A 22,023-nucleotide genomic window follows, 5' to 3' on the forward strand; every position below is an offset into this window, starting at 1 on the left:
CTGTTTGATTACTTCAAGCTAATCTAACTCTTTAAACTGTTAATCTGTTATTTTTAGCTATCTATCTTAATTTATCCATGAGAAGAGTTCAATCGCCATGACTTTAGGTATCTATTCACACCATATTAGCCAACTATTTCACCATCTATTCATTACTTTTGGCTATTTCAACTGAAGTCTTACTTCAAGCTAACTACATCTAGCTATACTATCAAATTAAATCTCTAATTAGTTTGGTCACTTCACAATCTTACAGAAATTGCTGTAATATGATCAATAAAATGAAAGTAATTCCTTTGAACTGATTATTAAGAATTGGTGCTTAAGTCCAAATTCCTTCAGCAGAACACAAACCAAACTCTTTACATTTTTTTTTGAGTATTTAAAACAAAATCACATAATTGTAGTCTGTATTAAAATAAAACAAACTGGCAGTTGTAACTTTATTACAGAATAAATGTGAAAAAAATTAAGCATTTTAGAAATATAGATTTTACATTTTCATAAAGCCTTATCTAGTACATGTTTAAAAAACAAAACAAAACCATAATTTCACAGAAATACAATTAATTATCCATAGCAACAAAATGTCTGAAAGTATAAATAACTGTGATCTTGTGTTTCTGTGTTACAAAGATATTTTATTGTAAAAAAAAACCTAATTTGTAGACGTCATACAAGAAACATAAGTTTTTTTAATAAATAAGTAATTAAGAGTAAAATCACTTCTGACAGATGAACTGAATATTAACTAATTAAATAATAAAGAATTCTTAAACAGGTCAAAAGATAAAAGAGAATCAGTGCAGTTAAATTTATTTTCCAAAATGATCCGTCTGGTTGTCTAAAACATGGTTCCCAATTTTAGAATTAAGAAACATTTGACTTCAGTGCTGCTGCGTCATTTTATCAGTTGCGATCAATGAATTATTGTGATATTTGTCTTGATTTCACATTGATTAACTAATTTCCTTTCTGGTGATATCAGAGACATCAACTCTGTGGCCAATAATCTGTTTATATCATACTGGTTTTATCATCTATATATATGAAAACAGATAAAAACACATTGATGTCTGTCTTGTAGAGCCAATTATAAAGTCAGCAGGACATGAAGGAATGTTTTATACGTTCAGACATTTCAGAAGAGGAAAACACTGCAGTGAATTCACCAGTAACAGCAATTTGAGGTAATAAAACAACATATGTAGTGTAATGAAAGCTGAAAACATCTGCTGCAGGTATTTCTGGTTAATTTCAAGTACATAAAAAGAACTTAAACCTTTAACTTATTTTTAAATTCTTCTAAAATGACACTTATGTGGCACAAACTGTAACTGTATTTTCCAGAAGGAAGCTGTGATCTACGGTGTTTTCCGTGTGCTGTGAACGCAGCAGTAAAATCTCTTTGTGACAATGTGGATCCTTGATGTTTCTCTTCTACACCGGCTCAGCTGAGTTCACAGCAGACTGCCTGATGTGCTTAAAGACGCAGCAGGAAACCAAAATAAAGCAGAGGACCGGAGCTCCAGATCAGCTTCTTCTGTTTTCCAGGATCTGGTTGGAAAGCCAGTCCAGACCCTCGTACAGACCCGCGCCGCTCACAGCGCAGCACGACTGGACAAACCACTGCACAGACACACAGAGATACAAAGTCATGAGCGTAGCTGCAGTTTCAGACAAACCTACACTGTTTAATGGAGATTTCTCCTTTTTAGCCGCGTTAGCAGTTCGGCTGTATGGATGGTAATGACGGTCTGTTCACCGCTTTGGTCCAGACTGAAATTTCTCAATTATTTGATGGATTGTTGTGAAATTTGTTACAGACACTTGTGGTGCCCAGAAGAAAAATCCTGCTGACTTTGGTGAACCTCTGGCGCCACCATGAGGTTCACTTTTATGATTTCTGAGTGACATTAAGAGTTGTGAAGTTGTAGGGGCCGCTGGTTTCAGGTGTGTTTTTCCCTATTCTGTATCTCCTCAGTGTTATTGAACATAGAAACTCTGCCAGATAATGTCCAAATTCTCTGATTCCAGCTTCTAAAATGTGAATATTTTCTGGTTTCTTTAGTCTTCTATGATAATAAACTCAATATCTTTGGATTGTGGACTGCTGGTCAGGACAAAACAAGACATTCGAAGAAACGGTGATCGACATTTTTCACCATTTTCTGACATTTTATGGACCAAACAACAAATCGATTAATTGAGAAAATAATCAACGGATGAATCGCTGAAAATAATTGTTAGCTGCTGTAGATGTGAACATTATTTACAGGTGAGAAACTGGTTGAGTACAGCCTCACAGCTCTGCTAGCATGGCTGACCACCAGACTGGCTACAGGTTATTTCAGGTCATCCCAGGTTATCACAGGTGTTGCTCAGATTTATTGTTTGGCTGTATTTGTTTTAAATGACGAACAATATAGAAAATAAACATTGGTAAGAAAATAAACACAGTATATATGAAGAATTGGAAAAGATTGAATATAGTTTCTGAGTACATGTCTTAACAATGAAGCCCATTAGCAGCCAGTAGTGGCTAAAGTTTAGGATTTAGTCACTACAGTAAGTGTGAATCTCAATTTAATGCTCACAGTTGAGAGTCTGTTACATAGTCAGTAGTGACTGAGTGAAGGAGGGAGTGTTTTCAGTTGTTATACCAACACGCTTCAGGACAATAACAAGTTGAAGAGAACTTGATATTATGAACATTTTCTTTCAGTATATGTAAGATGATTTTACAGGTTAATTACAGGTTAATTTGTTACCTACCGGCTGTGAGACTCCTGATAGGCTCAGGGCCTCTGTGATGTCACTGACTGGCATGGCTCTGGGTAAATCCTGTTTGTTAGCAAATACCAGTAAGGCCGCGCCCCTCAGTTGGTCTTCTCCTAACTGCAACACACACACACACATATAACCGTGGTCATCGTGCTGCTATGGAAACAAGACTCACATTGTTATAAACTGTAATGTTTCTTTAAATGATTAAAGAAAAAGTGTTACCATCCTTTGCAGCTCGTCAGCAGCTTCTTTAATCCTCTCAGGGTCGTTGCTGTCGACAACAAATATCAGACCCTGAAGAAGACAAACAGACGTTACTGTAAATGTCCTGCGATAACAGCAGATGTAATAGTAGTAACGGCAGTAGTATTACCTCTGTGTTCATGTAGTAGTGTCTCCACAGGGGTCTGATGACAGTCTGACCACCAACATCCCAAACTGTAAAACTGATGTTCTTATACTCCAGTGTCTCTACATTAAAGCCTGCACACACACACACACACATATAGATGAGTTTATCTCATGATTTTGTATTTATTTTATATTTTGTTGAATCACGTGTATTTGTATAAACAGGTGGAGGCTGACCAATGGTTGGGATGGAGGTGACGACCTCAGCCAGCTTCAGTTTGTACAGCAGAGTGGTTTTACCCGCTGCGTCCAGACCCACTGCAGAAACACACACACACACACACACACACACACACAAAGAGACAAAGACAGCACTGCAATTAGCAAGTAGAGCTACTGCTGTTATTACTGCTGTTGCTATTGCTGTTACTAGTGTTACCAGTAGAGTTAGTAGGATAAAAAGTAAAAGTACTTATGCAGAAGAAATAAGTGCTTTTTAAAGCTACAACTACACACTAAAAGTCTTTGGGTTAAATTTTTACCCAGTTTGGGTCAATGTAGCACCAGCACAATACTGGGTTAATGTCGTCCAGAAAGCTACTCAAGACAAGCGGTTGTTTTGACTCAGTTTTAGTGTTATTTTTCATTTTACTGTTTGGTTATTTACCCAAACTGAAGCTTGTTATAATCTACACTTTTTAAACTTACATGTCATGGTTTGTTATTGATTATTAATAACTTGTTAAACAATAAATTTGTAGCAGTTTTTAGCTGAAGCTTGTTGTGTTTGTAACACTGGGTCACAAAGAGCTACTGGTTAAAGTTAACCCAGTTTTGTATTAGTGCTTTACCCAAACTGGGTAAAATTTAAATTTTGATCTGGCCATTATTTTCTTGATTAATCGATTAATCAATTGGTCTATAAACAGTCAGAAATGCCTGATGTGTTACAAACGACCATCACATCATCACATTGGTCGGTCAGAACAAAACAGAATTAAATTACTACAATATAAGACAAAGAAAAGCAGCAAATTTTCACATTTAAGAAGGTAAGGTCATTATATGTTTGGCATTTCTGCTTCAAATGGACTTGGGCGATTAATTGATTACCTAAATGATTGCTGATTAATATTCTGTTGATTGACTAATAAGTAACTCTTGCAGCTTCAGTGCTTATACTGCTATATATTATATAATATATGGATTATTGTTATTGATGCATTAATGTGTAAGTAGCACTTTACCATCGTAGTTGGAGCTAATTTGAACTATTTTATAAACTCATCATATATTTTGTACATTAAATCTTAAAGTAACTAAAGTGTAGTCGCGTAAAAAGTGAAATACACTGCTAATAAAGGGAACACTTAATCGTCAGAGTTTAACACCAAGTCAGTGAAACTTCAGGGATATCAATCTGTCCATTTAGGAAGCACAAGTGATTGCGAATCAATTTTTTAAAAAATGCGATATTTCCTACTGAACTGTCAGATTTTCATTGTATTGTATAATAGTATTTAGCTGGAACTAATGAATGTTTCACATTTTTACTTGAAAAAACACACAAAAAGGAAATAAAGGCAAAAAGGAATAAAAATGACATTAAAACTATAAAGCTGCTGTTAGTACAGTACTCCACTACTTAAAATTACTACAACTAGCCTATTAAAGCAATAATAAACGTCACCATAGTGAAGTTATTGATTCTCAGAGTTAATAATATTATTGCTGAAATCAAATCTCACCCATTAAAATCCTGACAGGTTTCTTGGCGGTGAATCTGGAGAAGATGTGTGAGATGAAGACGCCCATGGCTCAGGTAGAAAGCTCCTCCTCGGCAGCAGCTCGGTGTCTCTGTCGGTGTGTGTCGGTGTCTCCGGTTTTATAGAGCAGCAGCAGCGTGTTTGTTTGTGTGTTATCCATGTCATCATCCCGGTTGCTGTCAACTTGGTACACGGTGGCAGCGGAGGAGCAGGCAGCATTGACACCTCACGTAAAAAAGTTTTCCTAGGAGGGCGACGGAATGACCCGCCCTACTCTGCCTATGATTGGCCAGTATCATTGCCTTCGTTGATAAGATTGGTTAGATTTGGGGTTAGGGTAAGGGTATCAGGGTCAGAGCCAATCAGAGGTAGAGTAGGGCGGGTCTTCGCGGATAATTCCGTCGCCATCCTGAGAAACGTAAACTCCTACATTGCACCGTTAATATTACTTCCGCCAACACAGGCCTGCTCATTTATGGGGTCTTTTTTTCAAATTCAAAATTACTTTATTGACATGGCGATAATTAAAGGACAAGGTTGCCAATATTTTATATTTTTCTTATTGTTAACAAATTCAGTGAAAACACTAGAGCTGCAACAATTACTTGTTGTTTGAGTCATTTTTTTTAGAAGAAAAAAATAAAAATTCTCTGATTCCAGCGTCTCAAATGTGAATATTTTCTGGTTTCTTTAGTCTACCATGATAGTAAACTGAATATCTTTTGGTTGTAGACAAAACAAGACATTTGAAGATATCGAACCATTTTCTGACATCTTATAGACCAAACAACTAATAAATTAATCAAGAAAATAATCAACAGATTAATCAATAATGAAAATAATCGTTAGTTGCAGCCCTAAAAACCACCAAAACCAACGATGAGTGAATCCAATTTGGAAGTATTGTGTTTTATTATTTATTAGTATTGAGTAGGCAGAGTAGGGAAGTAAGAAAGTATTCAGAGATGGACAAACATGTTTTTTTCATGGTATTTGTTGACAGTAAGAAAAATACAGAAGAACATCAGACTGATGCTTTAAATACAGTATTAAAAAATCAATTTGTACAAAGTTTTCAGTGTATGACAAAAAGGGCAAGCAACGGTGTACACATTACTACACTACATACACGATGCATCATCATGCACTATACTACTTACTAATACTACTATGACTGTGCTACATAGTATACTATAATAAAAGTAAAACAAAACTTTGAAAAAATTTAAATTTTATATTAATATTCTAACCATAACCATGTAGGATGTGTCATGTAGTAAAGTGAGGGTGTCATGTAGTAAAAAGGGGTGTCATGTAGTAAAGTGAGGGTGTCATGTAGTAAAAAGGGGGTGTCTTGTAGTAAAATGGGGTGTCATGTAGTAAAGTGAGGGTGTCATGTAGTAAAAAGGGGGTGTCTTGTAGTAAAATGGGGTGTCATGTAGTAAAGTGAGGGTGTCATGTAGTAAAAAGGGGGTGTCTTGTAGTAAAATGGGGTGTCATGTAGTAAAGTGGGGGTATCATGTAGTAAAATGGGGGTGTCATGCAGTAAAGTGAGGGTGTCATGAAGTAAAGTGGGGGTGTCATGTAGTAAAATGGGGTGTCATGTAGTAAAGTGAGGGTGTCATGTAGTAAAGTGGGGTGTCATGTAGTAAAATGGGGTGTCATGTAGTAAAGTGGGGGTGTCATGTAGTAAAAAGGGGTGTCATGTAGTAAAGTGAGGGTGTCATGTAGTAAAGTGGGGTGTCATGTAGTAAAATGGGGTGTCATGTAGTAAAGTGGGGTTGTCATGTAGTAAAGTGAGGGTGTCATGTAGTTAAGTGGGGGTGTCATGTAGTAAAATGGGGTGTCATGTAGTAAAGTGAGAGTGTCATGTAGTTAAGTGGGGGTGTCATGTAGTAAAATGGGGTGTCATGTAGTAAAGTGGGGTTGTCATGTAGTAAAAAGGGGTGTCATGTAGTAAAGTGGGGTGTCATGTAGTAAAGTGGGGGTGTCATATTGTAAAGTTTGAAATTAAAAAAAAAAAAAAAAAGTATATTCTGGGTCACTTAAAAAGAATCAACTAAAATTTCAGGCTAAGAAAATGATGTTCAGGGGATCTTTAATGCTCACCAATGGAAAAAATGGGTTAAATTTGGCCAGAATGGTATGTAGGGGTTAAGTATAATATTTTAAGTAGTGCACTTAATCACTTTCTATCTCTGGCAAAGCAGAAAACTGCCCCAGACTGTCAGGGACGTTGAAGTTCGTCTATATGGCAGCTACTTGTGGTAATTTAATGACCTGAACATGTGTTTGGAAATATGCTCCACTAACACAGTAAAACCTGAAGTGGTAAGAGTGATGCGATGGCTCCTGCATGTTTACCAAATCATAAGAGACTTATTTCTCTTGGGAGGACAGTTGTTTATGATTTGATAAACATGCAGGAGCCATCCGTTGTTTTAGTTTATTTATTTTATTAATTCTGTTAACTGTCCAATTATATTTTCTGGAAAATGTATTTCTCAACCTGAAAGAGGTTTCAAAACCCTTTCAGCATCAGAAGGAATTAAACTGTGGTTTGGAGAAGGCTTAATTCTGCTTTATATTCTATATTGTGTTTTAGTCTTAATAATCTGGACTCAGCTGATCTAAACAGTATTTATACAATAGCTTGGTGATGACTTCTGCCCTGTGATGTGTTTGTGGCTCAGGGAAATCACACCAGAGTGAGACATCACCTGGTCCTCTTTGTTCCTGTCAGTCCTGCAGAGCTGGTTTCTTCCACGTAGATTATTACAACACTGTCTGTGGTGATTATACAATACTGAAATGAAAAGGTTGCTACTCTCCCTTTTCGCTAAGCTCTGCTTCCCAACATTACTTGTGGTTTTGTGTTGAATCACTCTTTTCAATCCAATGTTGTTATCAGTCATGTTACATAAATAATGGATACGGGAGTCTTTTGGGTGATTTGTGTGTTTCACAATGTTATATTTTGTTAAAGGGGTTTCAGTCTTGTTGTGACACTTTTTGGTAGTTTTGTGACGGTAGGGCAGATCATCTGCTTAATCAGTGATAGTGACAACGGGTGTGCATCATAACCTGCACTAAGCAGTGAATCACTGGGAACTGTTGAGTTAGGAAGGGTAAAACTGTGCTGCAGTAAATGACGTTCTGTATAATTTGGTGCACTCATGGTTTTGTGGGTGTTTGACCAGAGGAAATTGATTGTCAGCAGTAACAGAGAAATTGTACATTAATGTTGTTCTCCCATTCTTACTCTATAAGTACATAATAACAACAGGGCCTGGATTATAAACTTTAAACTGTTCTCCCTTCCTTATTTGGATTTAATAATTAGCAATTAGCTTAACTTGCGATTAGCATGCTAATAAACATTAATTTGATTGTTAAAACTTTACCATAAGGCAGACTAACAGGAGAATATCACATAAGCAGGTGATTTGAGACTGAGTGCAGAGAGTGAACAACTACGTGCCAAACACACATGCATAAAAATGATTGTCATAACTGCCAATGAACAAAGGGCCAAAACATCTGATTCTACTGCACCTCATGTAATGATTAAAACAAGGAAGTTACACTATAAGTTGCGAGAAATTACATGGTAAATGTCGGGAAGTTACAGTTTTAACCCCTGATTGTTACTCTTGTTCCTTTTTGTCTTGTTTTCTTCTGCTGTATTTACATATCAGTACCAGTAGAAGCCAGTATGTATGGATTCATACAGGAAGTTACACTGTAAGTTATGAGTAATTACATAAGTGACGGGAAGTTACACTGTAAAACACGGGCTGTTATAAATTTTTACCTCACTGTCCATGTTTTGAAAGCTTGATACCAGTCTAGCGCCCCCTGTGGTAACCATGATAACCAGTCAGGTTTTTTAACCTCTTTTTCAGTAGTGTTTTTGGTAATAAACATCACCTTTTTTGCATACACACCTGCCCAGCCGCCAGAATAAAATGTTGGTGTAGTACGTTTCTGCAAAGCGTGGATACGTTGAATCTCTACGTTTCACCATAAATACGCATCGTGTCAACATTTCTGAAATACGTATCATAGGGAAAGTGACGTAGTTCAGGATGGTTGGCTGGCTGTCTAGAAAGTCAGTTGCATGGCACAAAGTTGCAGGAGCACCAGAGCAGAGATCACTGCTTCTTGTTTCAAAACTCTGTCTGGTTTACTGATGGATCATGAACAATCCCAACAATTAAACATAGTAAATGTGGATCCCCAAAAAACAACCAAAAGTGACACCTGCACAAAATCTCGTCTTCCTGGTGAACTAAAGAGCTAAAAAGACAAAGAAAGATTGATGCTGGAGGAGGATTTTGCACAACCTGGCAACCGAAAGTAATTATTAATGGCTTATAAAGGATCTATAAAGCATTCGAAAATGATTTATCAAACTGTTAACAAAGCCACTAATTAATGCTTTTAGATCTCTTATAAAGAGTAGTTTTTTAAGAAAGTGGTACAAAAAACATCATCAAACCCAGATTAAGATTAAAAAAACCCAATTCCTTCATATATACGAAAAAAAGACACTTATGATACATGGTTCGTGTACCCTCCGTCCAAAGCTGTGTCATTTAAAGATTCACTTTGCTTTTTACTGCAAATCTGCAGACCTCAGAAAACACACTTTAAATATTTTCTGAATAAGCCAGATGTGCTGCGAAATTCGGCACATGTGTAACTTGCCATAAAGTGCTTTATGGCTGTATGAACCCGGACTGTGTGTGTGTGTGTATGTAACACAGAAGAACATGGAAGAACATTTATTATAGTTAAATCCTGACAGATCTTGTCGACCGGCAACATGTCTCTGCCGGGACGGGATGCTGCAGGTGCTTAATGAACTCAAAAACTTCCCTCATCTATCTATCTATCTATCTATCTATCTATCTATCTATCGCAAGCATAGCCAATGACTTTGTTTTAGTAGAGATACAGCAGGGAGAAGGTAATATAGATATAACAATAAAAACGTTTTTTGCTTTAGGTTTAATTTCTATTCCAATTGCTGATTTGAAGACGAAAATTGGAAAAGCACGTGGATTCCCATGTTTTTCTGTTCACACGAAAAATGTAATTACAAAATAGTGCACTATATATTTGATCCTGTTATCAAACAAGTTGAAGACAGCTTCGGACCATAAATGGTCAAGTTCAACACTGTGATTTGGCGTTTGGTCCGCCATGTCCTTCCCTCTCCTACCAGTGAGGAGAGGGAAGGACGTGGCGGGAATGTCTCTGTGCCCAGAAATGAAACTTAAAGTGTCTGTTGACGTCAGAACACAGAAACGAGAGTTTACAAGCTGAAGAGCAGCCCGGTCAAATACCCGAGAGAAAGACAAACACATCGTCTCTGCATAGGGAGGATAAACAGACGCATCACTGCAGAGACTCTGATCAGCCCGGCGAGGATGAAGAAGATGGGGAAACTGCTTTTTGTTCCCGTCGCATTGGTTGTCATAGGGTTTGGTTTTTTTTTTAATACCGATCGTTTAATTACGACTATATCTGCAAGAACTTGGACTGCTACTCAAAGACCACCAACATGGCCAACTACATCAGGTACACACACACACACACACACACACACACACACACACACACACACACACACACACACACACACACTATAAATACTTTTAAGGGAGATTAAGATATTCTTATATATTGCAATTGACTTGCTGGTTAAATGCAGGTTATACACTTTATCCATTTAGCAGACTCTGGACAGCAAAATGGATGATACAACTCCTCCATTTACATGTAAGAGCTGTCTAACTGAGACATTAATGCACTTTAACAAACTGCGCTGCTAACTGCTCGTTCTTTTTTTGTTTTATTTTTTCTTGGAGTTTATATGTTTTCATTATTTTTTAAAAAAGGGAATTGTTTTGAAACACTTAAAACCATAAAGTACAATTTAGCAAATTTAGACATATTAGAAACTGTCTCTCTTTGGACGCAGCCAAGATATTTCCTCATGCTGTAGTTTTTTCCTGTATGTCTTATTGCATCACATGTTGGGGACAGGCTGGAAAACAGCCATAAAATCTCTTGAGTCCTTATACAAACAAACTCTAAAAAGTCTTGACAAAAAGCCAATGCATTTCCATCACTGTAGAGTACTGGAGAATTTTAGATTATTCTCAAATTTGTGCCTAGTTTATAAAATTTTAAATGGTTTGGCCCCTCCTCCACTATGTGACTTTGTGTACACTCGCTCAATAAGTTTTATTAGATCCTCCAGAATATCTTCTATACATGATTGTACCATACCATTTCGTCACACTGCATTTGGACCATCAGCTTTTTCTGTGAAAGCCAAAACTCAGAGGAATGTCCAGATATGAAGAACTGCAGTTCAATCAGTGCATTCAGAACCAGGTTGAAGAATCTGCTGAAGGACGCTCAGCTCTGTGGTCACTGAGTCTGGATTTGATCTCATGATCTTCTCAAATGATCTTGCTTTTGGTTTGACATACTTGCATTGTTGATTTCTGGTCGACGTGTGGGTGTACATGATGTGCTGTTGTGTGTGGCTTTGTATTTTGTGTAGTGTGTCCTGTGTGTGTTTTTTGCTTTGTATTGTTTGTTATTGTGCTGTTAGATGTTGTAATTGTAAGGGACTACAGATGAAAACTATCTAAATCTGGTACAGTGCATCATTTGTGTTAAAAACTGTACACTGTCCCGATAAATAAATACAATAAGATATGCAGTGTATCTTTACCCTTTCTGTTGTTGTTGCACTACTGTGGGCTGGAAGGAACAGTATTTGGTTTTTTTCGTGTATGCAAATACACAAGAAAATGCAAATAAACTAAATCTTGAATCTTTTATTCAGAGGAGCCAACGGTAGAATATGTAAATATTCCTCCAGCAGGTAGATAACAAGTGTGTACATATGATAGCAAAACAGGATACAAATGCTGGTTCAGGTAGGATTAGTCAGTGCAGTCGGGCTAAAGTTCAGTTTTCGTTCCGTTTCTTCTGTGGTTTTGGTAAGACTGACGCTTGCAGACAGACTGCAGACTGACTCTAAGCAACTTATGGTTTTGAGTTTGTTAGTTCAATGAGGAAACGACTGGTTTAGTCACGCATGCACAGTGACAAATAACACAACAGACAACATATGACAGACTTAATGCCACAACAGTCGGAACACTAACATACAAACTAACACATGTTCACATTAGTGTAGCTCAGGATCCCAACTACCCACTGAATAAAAAAAAACATGTAATTTAATACAATCAATCAATTAACAAGTAAGTGATGCACCTTAAAATGGGACCAATGATATATGGCAGGTGATTTTCTATATTTTTCTTATTGACAACAAATCTCATGTGCAGAACCAAACCAACAATGAACTGATGTACTAACAAGTATTGTGTGTGTATCCAAAGTCTGATATATCTTATTCCTCTGTGCCGTAGAGCTCCATTGTTGTCCAAGAACTGTTAAAAACACATCAATGAGCTACACTGCTGCACTGGGTGACATGTTCCTTCACCCCTAAGACTACGGTACAATGTAGTACAATGTAATCGCTGTTATTAGTCTTTGGAGCCTTTGTTTTTAGACTCTTTGTGGTGAAGGAACATGTCACCCAGTGCAGCGGTGTGGCTCATTGATGTGTTTTGTTTTTTGTACAACAATGGAGCTCTACGGCACAGAGGAGTAAGATATATCAGAAATTGGATACAAACACAATACCTGTACTTGTTGTTTTGGCTCTGCATGAGATTTGTTGACAATAAGAAAAATATGGAAAATCATCAACCATATCCTTTCATAATTAAGAATTATGGAGCACCGTGGTGGTCTAGGGTTTAAAGCACTGACCATGAACCCCAACATCCCCAGTTTGAGTCCAACTGTGGATCTTTGTTGCATGTTGTTGTCGAAAGGTGCTACTGTGAACTCTGTCAGAAAGGCACAATATGCCAAAAAAATACTGGTTTTAAAAATAATATATATGTAGTTTGTTCACCCTGGAAAAGTGAAATTAGTATTCAGACCAAAACAACGCCTGATTTTTGAAGGTTCTACTGTTGATGGACATTATTGTCCAACAATGCAAAGCATAAAGGAAACAGAGGAGCTACTCACAGCGGCAACAAAGTGACATCTAACTGTGGATATTGGTGAGACAGCTCAAAAATAAAAAAAAAAACCTGACACACAACAAAACTAAACATTTGGAAAACCATTCAGCTTTAACTTTGTGAAGTTTGTTTGGCAGCATTCTGAAGTCACAGTTTGAAGCCTTTTCAGTAAGAGCAAAAAGATTTCTTATATAATGACAGCTAGTGAATACTGCGTACTGTTAGCATGTAGTGTGGAACTGGGACATAGCTAGCGACAAATCTCAAAGACCCATTTCCTCTCTCTCTCCCACACACACACACACACACACACTGAAAACAGGGAACCAAGATTGTGTAAATTTTGTGTAAGTTTGTTTACTGTGTAATGAAATATGTCTCTGACTTTATCAGTGATTCAGTGTACTTTGGTGAGATTTATTGACATTAACTTCAGGATATATTTTTAAAACTTAATAATTAATTATGATGATAACTTGTGTTCAAACTCATGATAAAACTTCTCAAAGGATAAATCGGGTTATATTCTATAATCCTCTTATTGTCAACAAATCCCACAAAAAGACCAAGAGCAACAATGAATTAATTCTACAAACAAACATTGTGTGTGTATCCAAAGCCTGATATCTCTTGTTGAAACAGGTTTCTCCGCACATCTTCCAGCAAAATGCAGCTGAATCACGTGCTTCTCAGTTCGAGGACGGCAGACTTCCTGAGAATAAAAGGCACTGGAGCACAGTGATTAATTCACAGCTTTTAACTGTGCAAACAGATTAAGGTTTCAACACTACTGTGATTAAGACACAGTAGTGTTGAACAATTAAAGGCTGTGAATTAATCGGTGTGCTTCAGTCCCTTTTGTTCTCTGGGAGTCTGATATATCTTATTCCTTTCTGCTGTAAAGCCACACTGCTGCACTGGGTGACATGTTGCTTCACTACCATGAATACACACACTTATTTTGACTCAATCCCACACACACCGTCCTGCTGTCGGAAGTACTCATCCGCTGCAGAAAGTAGTTCCCAACAAATGTATTATTTTACCCTGTTTGAGGAACAATTCCTAAAAACTACAGGGACCAGCTGTTTTAGGAATCTAAAAAGGATTGTTAAACCTGCATTAACTGTTTTTTTTTGGCCACTTGGGGGCAGCAGAAAACAAAGGTGTGAACACACAACATTATTATTAATTTTGAGTCGTGTTTCTGTTTCTGCTGAATGTAAGTCCAATATTGTCTCCTTTTTAGCTCTGTTTTTGCCTTATTGCTGAGCAGGTAGTGTACAGTGGGTTTTTAGAGCTGAAAACAGCTGCCTGCTGTGGCTGAAAACGATGCTATGAGAGCACCGAGAGTGAACCAAAACAGTAAAGTTGCAGCTAAACAATGAGCTGAAACTCACTATAAAGCTCCGTAAAGCCGAAGGGAGCTGCAGATAATTCTTTGTAGGATCATCACTACGAGCGGCACCCCTCACATTACACACTGTCACATTGTTATTGTAAAAAAATATTGATTATAGTGGCTTGAAAGATGTACATCCTCAGTTTGGACCAGTGGTCTTGGGGCTGAGTGCCACAGATGGGGCAGGGAAGTCAGAGAGTATTGAGTGATGGACTAATGGATTGTTGTTTTTTGTCTTTTTAGGGGATTTGTTGACAATAACAACAAATCTAGAATAACACCAGACATATCCATTAATATTGATAAAATACAATCAACTCTAATTAACACAGTATACTGTATTGTAGTGGTTCCCAACCTGGGGGTCGGGGTGCCCACAAGGGGTCGCTGGATTAATCTAAGGGGTCGCAAGATGACAGGACAGGACAGCTTTCCTATAATTTTTGCTTTATTTATTCTGAATTAGTGTATTTGATCTCCCAAAGCCTCTAAAAGTTATTAAAATAAAAGAAAATAAGTCCTCTTTCATTAGAATCCAAAGTGTGATGAGGGATCCCAGGTAGACTTTGTTTTATTTTATGAGGTCACAAGCCAAAAAGGTTGGGAACCACTGCTGTACTGTATAGTATAAATGTGAGAGTCACACAATGAAACACATGATGGAAGCAGAAAACATGCCATATAAAGCATGAGTAGAAAGAATTGACTTTATATCGTGCTGACAACTTGTTTGTGCGGTAACTCTTCTTCTTCTCTTTCTCCAGCTCCCCCTCAATCAAATTTAAACTGGAAGATGGTCACGTTGTCACGTTATGGAGGAATATCTTTCTATCCCCCCTATTTCGCTAATTCCACTGCTCCCACTCCTACCTACCAAACCCGTCCCTACCCCACCCGACGCTACCCCACCCGACGCTACCTCACCCGACGCTACCCCACCCGACGCTACCCCACCCGTCTCTACCCCACCCGACGCTACTCCACTTGGCCCTACCCCACCCGTCCCTACCCCACTTGGCCCGACCCCACTTGGCCCTACCCTACTTGGCCCTACCCCACTTGGCCCTACCCCACTTGGCCCTACCCCACTTGGCCTTACCCCACTGAACCGCACCCCACCCATGAATACCCCACTCATCCCTACCCCACCCATGATTACCCCACTCGCCCCTACCCTACTCATCCCTACCCCACCCATGACTATCCCACACGTCCCTACCCCACACGTCCCTACACCACTCGTCCCTACCCCACACGTCCCTACACCACTCGTCCCTACACCACTCGTCCCTACCCCACACGTCCCTACCCCACACGTCCCTACACCACTCGTCCCTACCCCACACGTCCCTACACCACTCGTCCCTACCCCACACATCCCTACCCCGCCACCACCTACCCTAGCTGGACCACCACGGCGCCTCCCACTACTGGTGAGTATATTCACTAACAACCAAACAGAAACACTGAGTCAGCATCTGAAATCCAAAATATTATTTTGATCTACAGATTTGCTCCCATTATTTCTCTGATATTTTTAAAGTTAAGAGGTGATGCTATCAGATGATACAATAATTTGATTCTTGAGAGGGAAAGAAGCAGAACAAGAACCGAATCCAGCACATTTGTGTTTGTTTGTGAAACTTTCTCTGTCAAAGAGCTGCATTAAAGACTTATAGTATGTGTTAAAGCATAATTTAACACTTAAAGGAAAGGTTCACAATTTTTCAAGTGTGTCTTTTCAAGTGGATATCTGCCACATTTACAGTCTTTTTAGCATCAAATTCCCTCTTTTTGTTTCCTCAGACAGTGTTTCTTTGTTGAGCTGTGGTGGAAGTATAGTAACAAAAAGAGGAACTTTGGCACTAAAGAGACTGTAACGTTGAAAGACATCTACTTGATTTGACTCATTTGGATGACTGAAGCTTCATATTAGCTTCAGATAAAATACGTTAATATGTTAAATACATTTTTGCACAGGAGGAGGACTGTGGATTTTGTCCCCCATCACTTACATTGTAAGTGCATTATGAAGGGATTTTCTAATGGTCAGTTGATTACAGCAAGCAAAAGAAAAACCTATTCAGTGTTAATTTGGGCATCTGACTGTTGTTTTAAGACAGACTTGAAAAATTGTGAACCTGTCCTTTAATGCACTTTTTTGAGAAGTCCATTAATTCTGTTCTACAGACCATAGAAACAGTATATACACATAAATGAGAAATGCCAAAAACAAGACACAAGGAATAATTTCATAGATGAAGAGTTATTTCACAACACTCTACTGTCACCAACACATTGAATGTAATGTACCGTTACCACTATAAGCATAGTGGCTTTACAGAAGGACCTTTGTAGCTTCCATCTGTTATTATTATTATACTATCATTGCATTTATTGACAGCAGCCTGTATACAGACACATGCACACGTAGGAGACAACCAGAGTCCAAGCACCTACATGATGATCTACATGATGCTGCTTTCACGTTGGCGATACTTATTAGGGTTAAATTTATATTGACCATGTCTCTCAGAAACAAACATGCAGCCCACAACTCATTTTCATTTCCCTGCTTCTTTTGGTTTTGTTTTTACAATTTGAGAACAATGTGTAGTTGTTACACTGGAACTACTTGTTCCAACTGATGATATACAGTAACTTATTGTAGGCATAATTTATGTAAACAGTGTGGGAAATGTCAGTATGCAATATAATGCTGCAAACTAATGATTATTTTCATTATCGATTAATCTGCCAATTATTTTCCTGATTAATCGATTAGTTGTTTTGTCCATAAAACGTCAGAAAATGGTAAAAAAAAATGTCCATCACAGTTTTCCAGAGCCCAAGATGATGTCCTGAAATGTCTTGTTTTGTCCCCAACCAACAACACAAAAAAGTCAACGCTGACTTAAAGCGTGAAAGAAAATGTGAACCTTCATCTGAGGTGGATTATAACTGCACAGGCACATTTCTATTGTGTGTTTTAGGCTCTTCCCTTTTAAATGAATGTACTACAACAACCAAAAGCTGTTAATGTGTTTTTTGTTTACTTACACTTACTTATTAACACTCTCCATGACCCCTGCAGGTGTGTCCGTGTGTCTGCGTTATCTCATTGACTTTGAAACATCAAGCAGAATCTTCACACTGAGTCCAGCCAGCAGAAACCCAATGATTCTGGGAGTCAGGGGCTCTGATACGTATTCACTGTACATGCCCAGTTCCAGTTACTACTACTGGTACTTCACACCCAACATAAAGTTCCAGTCACTCATTGAACCGGAAATCTGGACCAGAGTCTGCCTCACTGTGGACACCAACAGTGTGGTCCAGGTGTTTAGTGGCTCAAACATGAGCATCAGGAAGATCCTGCCTTTTCAGGTAAGGAAAGAGTAGTGCAAGCTGAAGCACATCTAATTTGTTTAACATTTTTGTTGCTACAGCCTGATTATGAAACTTTTTGAGTCTGCAAAAAAGAAGAAAAAAAAAACCTATAAAAATGCTATTTCTCAATCGCACAGTTGGAAACAATGCCAGTGTTAAATTCTGAATATACATTTTTATATTTGATCAGCAAATGATTTTTAAACATTTTTTTAACATTACTAAGAGTGCTACATATTTTCAGCTGTTCCATAAGTTTCATAAATACAATGTTTCTTACATTAGTCCTCACAATGTATTTTTTAAACATGTAAATTCCTCTCAAATCATGTTGACTTTCTCTCATTTTAAACAGTTTTTGGGTACTTTCATGTAATAATTGAATTTTAACTCTATACATGATTTGAACCATTTTAAAGTTTGCTAAATCTCCAAATTTTAGAGTGTTTAATTTAATAAACAGTGCATTTGTTGGTTCTTGAATCTGCATAAACAGTGTAAAAAACATTGTTAGATTCTGCTTTATAAATATTAATCATTGTGGAACTGTGCATTCAAGCCTAATTTCTGCTCCCATACGTATCAGTCCCTCTGTCTGCTCCTCCTGTCTTGTATCACATTTTCAAGGTTCTCCTCACTTTAAATGTTCCCTCAATAGAGCAGCCATCTTTAAAAGATATAACTGTTGACTTTCTATATTTTTCTTATTGTCAACAAATCTCATGTGCAGAGCCAAACCAACAATGCACTGATTTACTTAGAAGTATTGTGTGTGTATCCAAAGCCTGATATATCTTATTCTTCACTCTTTGTGTCCATGTATGTTGGTGTGTGTGTGTGTGTGTGTGTTCAGAATGTGTGGTCAGGTGAGCCTATGATTGAATTTTCAGGTATTGACGCTCAGGTGACAGATGTCCAGATATGGGATTATGCTCTCAGCCACAAAGAAATCTTCAACTACATGACCCGTGGTGTCTACAGGTATGACCCTCTGTGTGTGTGTGTGTGTGTGTGAGAGAGATCAGTTGTTTTATAACTTTATAGTCAGGTTACACCAGTAAGGATCAAGTCTGTTCAAATTGAGGTTATTGGTTATGTTGCACAAATCGTCAAACGAGGTTTACATTTAAACCAAAGTCAAGACTGGACTTATAATAAGTTTATATTATATCTAAAGGTGCTATCACTTCAATATGGTGATTATACGTTATATATGTAGTTATATATGTAGTTACATAAGTGAAGTAGTGAATACAAAATAAATAAGGTAACACTACTACATATTTAATTTATTCTGTATTCACTACTTCACCTTTATAAATACATACCGTATATAATTATAGCTACATCTACCAGAACAGAACTATTACTTCTGCACATAGTTTGCACTTTTTTTTTTTACAATGCACAAGTCAGGTCATGTATATAGCCTAAGTATTGTAATGTTTATAATGTATATAGACCGAATGTCATTTACTTGACTTCTTATTTTGTTGTATTTATTACTCTTATATATACTCTATACTCTTATCTGTTTCCTGCACTGCTGTAACATGCAAATTTTCCCTCTCGGGATCAATAAAGTCTTATCTATATGGCTCTTATCTTATATGGCAGCTGAAAAAACATTGACAAACTCAGAATTTGGTTTTGACTTACAAATTTCAGGTTCATCTCAGATACTAGACCTGAGACTGTATACCTACCTAACACTACTTCAATTCATACTAACAGTATCCAGGTCTTCAGAAACAAACTGTAGAAGTAACAGTACAAGCAAACATTAGCTCATCTCAACATTTCATCTACGTTACGTTTCATTCTTGTATGAAGTCACGAAATCTTGGCTAGCTAGCTAATGCAGCTAAGATTATCTCTGAAATATTTCTGAGTCTGAAGCTTTCAACTTTCAAATGACCCCGAAGTTCACATAGAGAAATCAAACCAAGAACAGATTGCACTATCACTGTGGATAGTTGAGGGGTCTGGGAGATACTTCCTATTTTAAAGTCTTTTTTGTCCACTACATCAACATATCTGCTCTCTAAATCACTTGTCCTGTGTTCTCAAATCAGAAACCAAAAGAACTTTATATTTTAAATTCTTTCTTTTCATGATGGTGCCCCCTAATTTTACATTATTTCAATTAAATACTGTTCTGCCATCTGCTTATGTACCTGGAGTCCTTATTTCAAATGAAGTCTTCAGTCAGAGGCAGAGCAGACGGTCACACTGAGCCTGATTGCATCCTGCTACACAACGCAGTAGCCACAGACTCTGAACAACAACTCACATTAGCTTTTCTGCTAAAGTCTTCTTCTTATCTAACTAACAAACATGAACACACATCTTGTCCTGCACCTTAGCTTGTTGCAGCACATTAAACACCATGTGAACATATCTGCAAATGTCACTTTGTCCAAATCTATGACTTATAGCTACAGCAGTTTGTTTACTTTGTTCTGTATGGTGTAACATCAGTGGCAGCTGCTGTCAATCAAACACAGACACCAACACACTCCTCCAGTCAGCTGAGACAAAAAGGAGCATTTTTGATATTATAAAGACCTTTTTTAAAGACCTCTTCAATATCAGACTGTATTTTATTGAGTCCCTGAGTAGTTGAATTGTTGAATTTGTCAAATGATGTTAAAACATATAGTTTATATTTCACAAAGTAAGGTATCAATATTGTTACCCAGCCCAGGCCTTTATAAATATATTTTATGTTGCATCATGAAACAAAATCCTTTCATTTCTTTAACCTTAAAATTCCATTAATTTACCCATTAATAAAGATGAAATTAAGGTATTCATTAATGGGTATTAAAGGGATAATTAATGGATAAATTAATGGATTGAAATTTTTTTAAAGAGTAAAAACCCTTAACATGGTGCAAAAACCATGAAACACACCACACCTTAACTTATTCCTTAAAATGCCTTAATTGACAATATAAACCAAAGTGACATTTTACAGTTAAATATCCTTTATCATAAAAGGATTGCAAACTTTTTGGACTTGGTTTAAATTCATCATTTCAATATATAAAGTATGTGTTTGTGTTTTCAGGCCGTACCAAGGCTCTGTCCTCACCTGGTCTGACGTCAGCTATACTGTTAGTGGAAAAACGCTATTTGAGGACAGCTATGAGTTGCTGGGAGGACAGGTCAGCAGCAGAAAAAGAGGGCATCAACCAAAGGCGGAGAGGAAGACCTGGAACGTTTTCAATAAAAGTGGAAGGAAAGAGGAAAGGCTTTAATCATACATACATGTGTATGTATGCATGTGTCCTGTTTCTTCCTGATTGATATTCAAAAATGCATTAATTGAGATTTAATCAACAATCAGTAGTTAATCATAAATGTATTATAAATGTTACCGATTTGATGGATGTATGTGATTATATTTACAATCCTAACAGTGTCAGTATTAAAAATATTTTAATTTTTACGAACATCTTTATAACGACTTTTTTTTAAAAGTCTTTGTTTCCTAATTTTGTAATTATTAAAAAAGCAATAAAGAGATGGCTGACAGAATATTGTTATTTATTGTCACTTTTATATAACATGCAACTGGGAGGTCAGACCCCATTGTGCCTTAAAGGAATAGTTCAACAATTTGGGAAATATGCTACAGTAAATATGCAAGACCTGTTTAGCCTAGCTTAGCATAAAGACTGGAAGTAGGGGGAAACAGCTAGCCTGGGTCTGTCCAAAGTTCAAAACCACCTACCAGCACCTCCTAAGTTCACTAATAAACAATTACAAATATCACAGTAAACGGTATTATCACGATAATCAACAACGTTTCCTGGAATCCTTCTATTAGTGCTAAAATATAGTTAAATTACTTCACAGCATGATCACCTTGGATTTTATTCACTGAGCAGCAGTCTGTATGTTGCAGCTTTATTTGACTGTATAAGACGTAACATCAAAAAAAGTTTAAACTGTGAACAAAAGCAGGCTGTTCAGTGACTGACAATCACTTTAAATGCAGCTCAGCGTCTCTGAGAACTTTGTAGTAAGTGTTACCTGCTGGCTGTTAACATTTTTAAAAGGCAGAGAAATTTAACATAACAGTTATACTGGACTCTTACAGGCTGCTTGTGGCTAAACAAAATCAAACTGCCGATGAAGGCAGGAGCTGCTGTGTGTTCATGGTGTCCTCTGAAAACAACGCTAA

The 22,023-nt window shown here is 37.4% G+C and overlaps 2 protein-coding genes across 2 annotated transcripts; one reads left to right on the plus strand and one right to left on the minus strand.

The window, feature by feature from the left end:
• Nucleotides 1–625: 625 nt before the first annotated feature.
• On the minus strand, nucleotides 626–5,318 carry LOC121894039 (ADP-ribosylation factor 4-like). Its single transcript, XM_042406345.1, has 6 exons — nucleotides 4,887–5,318; nucleotides 3,376–3,456; nucleotides 3,161–3,270; nucleotides 3,010–3,081; nucleotides 2,776–2,898; nucleotides 626–1,629 (listed from the first exon to the last, which is right to left on the minus strand). The coding sequence occupies exons 1-6, from the start codon at nucleotides 4,951–4,953 to the stop codon at nucleotides 1,534–1,536; spliced, it is 549 nt and encodes a 182-aa protein (XP_042262279.1). The 5' UTR covers nucleotides 4,954–5,318; the 3' UTR covers nucleotides 626–1,533.
• Nucleotides 5,319–10,095: 4,777 nt separating this feature from the next.
• LOC121893752 (adhesive plaque matrix protein-like) lies at nucleotides 10,096–21,285 on the plus strand. The gene is made up of 5 exons (XM_042405749.1): nucleotides 10,096–10,490; nucleotides 15,206–15,874; nucleotides 17,536–17,828; nucleotides 18,685–18,812; nucleotides 20,905–21,285. The coding sequence occupies exons 1-5, from the start codon at nucleotides 10,340–10,342 to the stop codon at nucleotides 21,092–21,094; spliced, it is 1,431 nt and encodes a 476-aa protein (XP_042261683.1). The 5' UTR covers nucleotides 10,096–10,339; the 3' UTR covers nucleotides 21,095–21,285.
• The last annotated feature ends 738 nt before the right edge of the window (nucleotides 21,286–22,023 follow it).

The sequence above is a fragment of the Thunnus maccoyii genome, chromosome 3 (genome assembly GCF_910596095.1).
Source record: "Thunnus maccoyii chromosome 3, fThuMac1.1, whole genome shotgun sequence".
NCBI lineage: Eukaryota > Metazoa > Chordata > Actinopteri > Scombriformes > Scombridae > Thunnus > Thunnus maccoyii.

Bases quoted from the DNA above. Each gene is read 5' to 3' on its own strand.
- LOC121894039 (XM_042406345.1), bottom strand. From the start codon at position 4,953: ATGGGCGTCTTCATCTCACACATCTTCTCCAGATTCACCGCCAAGAAA. The intron at 3,082-3,160 runs GTAATACTACTG...TGTCTTCTTCAG, and splicing joins ACTACTACATGAACACAGAG to GGTCTGATATTTGTTGTCGA. The intron at 2,899-3,009 runs GTAACACTTTTT...TGTGTGTTGCAG, and splicing joins CTGACGAGCTGCAAAGGATG to TTAGGAGAAGACCAACTGAG.
- LOC121893752 (XM_042405749.1), top strand. From the start codon at position 10,340: ATGAAGAAGATGGGGAAACTGCTTTTTGTTCCCGTCGCATTGGTTGTC. The intron at 17,829-18,684 runs GTAAGGAAAGAG...GTGTGTGTTCAG, and splicing joins GGAAGATCCTGCCTTTTCAG to AATGTGTGGTCAGGTGAGCC. The intron at 18,813-20,904 runs GTATGACCCTCT...TTGTGTTTTCAG, and splicing joins ATGACCCGTGGTGTCTACAG to GCCGTACCAAGGCTCTGTCC.